This window comes from Benincasa hispida, chromosome 5, assembly GCF_027475165.1.
Source record: "Benincasa hispida cultivar pf3 chromosome 5, pf3_genome.v1.1, whole genome shotgun sequence".
In the NCBI taxonomy this organism is placed as follows: domain Eukaryota; kingdom Viridiplantae; phylum Streptophyta; class Magnoliopsida; order Cucurbitales; family Cucurbitaceae; genus Benincasa; species Benincasa hispida.
This window is the reverse complement of record NC_143482.1, coordinates 41,535,690-41,538,267: the sequence shown is the minus strand read 5'-3', so window position 1 is coordinate 41,538,267 and position 2,578 is coordinate 41,535,690. Positions and strand designations below refer to the sequence as shown.

At 41.8% G+C, this 2,578-nt stretch overlaps 1 protein-coding gene across 1 annotated transcript; it reads right to left on the bottom strand.

Moving 5' to 3' along the window:
• Positions 1–1,660: 1,660 nt before the first annotated feature.
• Positions 1,661–2,191, bottom strand: LOC120077319 (uncharacterized). The gene has a single exon (XM_039031201.1). The coding sequence runs from the start codon at positions 2,189–2,191 to the stop codon at positions 1,661–1,663; it is 531 nt and encodes a 176-aa protein (XP_038887129.1).
• Between the last annotated feature and the right edge of the window lie 387 nt (positions 2,192–2,578).

Sequence of the window (2,578 nt, the reverse complement as noted above, 5' to 3'; positions counted from 1 at the left end):
GGGTGACATGCGGTTGGTTAGCAGGTGCCTTCCCTTTTTCTTTACCACCATTCTTCTTCTTCCCCTTTGCAGAGTTAGAAGAAGAAGGTGCAGACTTCGATCCTAAGGTCGAACCCTTATGGAACGTCCTAGAGGATGAAACAATATTTTCCTTGCCCTTCTGCCTCTCCTTACTTTTCAGTAAAGATTGGTATGTCTGCAACTCATTGAGGAGAGTTGTAAGGTTATACTTCACTTTGTTAAGAATCACATTACTAACAAAGTGCAAGAAGGTCTCCAGAAAAGAATGCAGGATTATGCTAACCTGGCTGCCCTCATCGATGGTAGACCCATTCAACTCCGCCACATTGAAGTGGACCATCAGGTTTAGCACATGTTCAGGAATAGAGGTGCCTTCTTGTATTTTGGAGTTAAATATGAATTGAAGAGTCTCATGCATAAGCTGTTTAGACAGTTGTCCAAACATCCCCTGCAGGGACTCCATGATCTCATAGGCTGAGACCATAGGCTCATGTTTCTTGGCCAAGACGCCAGAAAGACTTGCCAAGATGTAGGCTTGAGCCTTCTCATTCACCCTTGTCCATCACTCGTATGCCTCTTGAACATTTTAAGCGGCATTTAGAGCTGGAATAGGAGGACAAGCCTCCGTGAGAGCGAACATGAGATCTTCGATGATTAGGATTGTCGTGATCACGTGTTTCTATGTCTAAAAATTATTGCCAGTTAGTTTTTTGGTACTTAACAATGACAAGGTGGCTGTTGCCATTTGAAAAAGTTGCTAAAAACGGAGGGGGGGTCTCGGTTACGAAGGAGAGGGGTGAGGGAAAGATTTATTATTTTTGTTTTTTAAAGAAAAAAGAAAAATGAAATAAAATAAAATTTTAATTGATTTTACTTTACTTTATTTCATTTTATTTTTCTTCTATTCTTTCCTTGTAGACATATCCTACATATAAAATCCATTCCTCTTCAAAAAAAAAAATTCCAAAATTAAAAGTCAAATCCCCATTTACATTAAATCCCAATAATCAAAATTGAACTTCCAAAAATTTCAAAATGTCCTTAATTAATATAAATGACTTAAATTACATTACTAACAAAATTTGGGGTATTACATTCTCCCCCCTTAAAGAAGGTTCGTCATCGAAAGATCATTTCTGAAAAAAAAAACTTTGCATAGGAATAACGAAACATATATGGTCTCTTATACTAACTAAGCATACAAAAGAAGGCAAGCAAACATAGTCTCAAACAAACCTAGAGTGTCAAGATCTAAAATGTAAATTTATCTTTCACTACCGTGTCCGACTTCCCCACCTCATGTCAGGTTGTGGCACTATTCCTATTCCATTGCTGCTGTCCACTTGAACCCGCCAGGTCTTGACTTGAAGATTGGTCCCTACCATTTGTAGTGTTTCTACTAGGGCACCCATATGTCATATGCCCTTCCTGTCCACAACGATAACACACCCCTGCTCCAACCAAGCAACGACCCCAGTGACGCTTTCTGCATGAGTTACAAATCGGCTTTTCCTCTTTAATAGTAATAGGTTTCTTTTGCTGAGACTCAGAAGTCTTTTGGTCTGCTTTCCTTTTCTAACCCACGGAGGTCCCAATCCTGAGTGACCTCATGTATTCCTCTCCCACCTAGGAGTCAGCATCAATCCTCACGGCGGCCCGCAGTACCGCAACATATGTTTTGAGGTCCAAGGCATGTATTGCCTCGCAGTCTGCTCCTTTGACCCTGGATGAATCTCTTGGTCCCCGCTGCCTCGGTGGCTACTAGTTCAGGAGAAAAGTGGGAGAACTTATAAAATTCTTGTTCATATTTCTCCATTGGCATAACTCCCTGTTTCAAGCTTAATAATCTTGCCTGCTTGTTGTACCGGGTGTTGGCCGAAAAATACTTTTCATAAAAGTTCTCCTTGAACTGCTCCCTGGTTGCAAGCTTCCCACTGGTATCAATCATCTTTTTTGCTGAATGCCACCAGATTTTTGCGTTACCAGTCAACATGAAAATTGCGCATTGAAGTTTGTGCTCTTTTGGACACCTCATAAAACGAAATATCATCTCAATAGATGGCAACCACATCTCTGCTTTGGTGGGGTCCCCCAATGATCCATCAAAGGAGCGAGGGTCATACTTCCTGAAATCTCTCAGATGTTTAGCCTCAAGAGACAGGCCTTGCATGTCTCTATCCTACGGTCGGGTCTGTTGTAAATGCTTGGGTGGCACCGGTTCCTCCTGAGCCTGGGTCTGGGCAGTCTGTCCTGCCATCGTGCTACGAATCAGCTCCTGTAGCTTTCCCATTAGGGAGGATGCGACAGCTTCACTAATTCTTACTTCCATTGCCTTTTCATCAATTCGGGTCATAGGCGGATTTGGAGCTGCCAGGACAGTCTGGCTACTCTCACCTCCCTCTGCTTGCACTTTTTCTCTAACTGTCTTTCTTGCTCTAGGTTTAGGTGCCATGTCCTGTCATGAACTCATAAATTAACTATCTAGCTCTGTGTCATTCTCAGAAATCATGTTATTAAAACATTACATCACTAATCTCATGTATGCATTGAAACTTTC

Coding starts and splice junctions, on each gene's coding strand:
- LOC120077319 (XM_039031201.1), bottom strand. CDS start 2,191: ATGCAAGGCCTGTCTCTTGAGGCTAAACATCTGAGAGATTTCAGGAAG.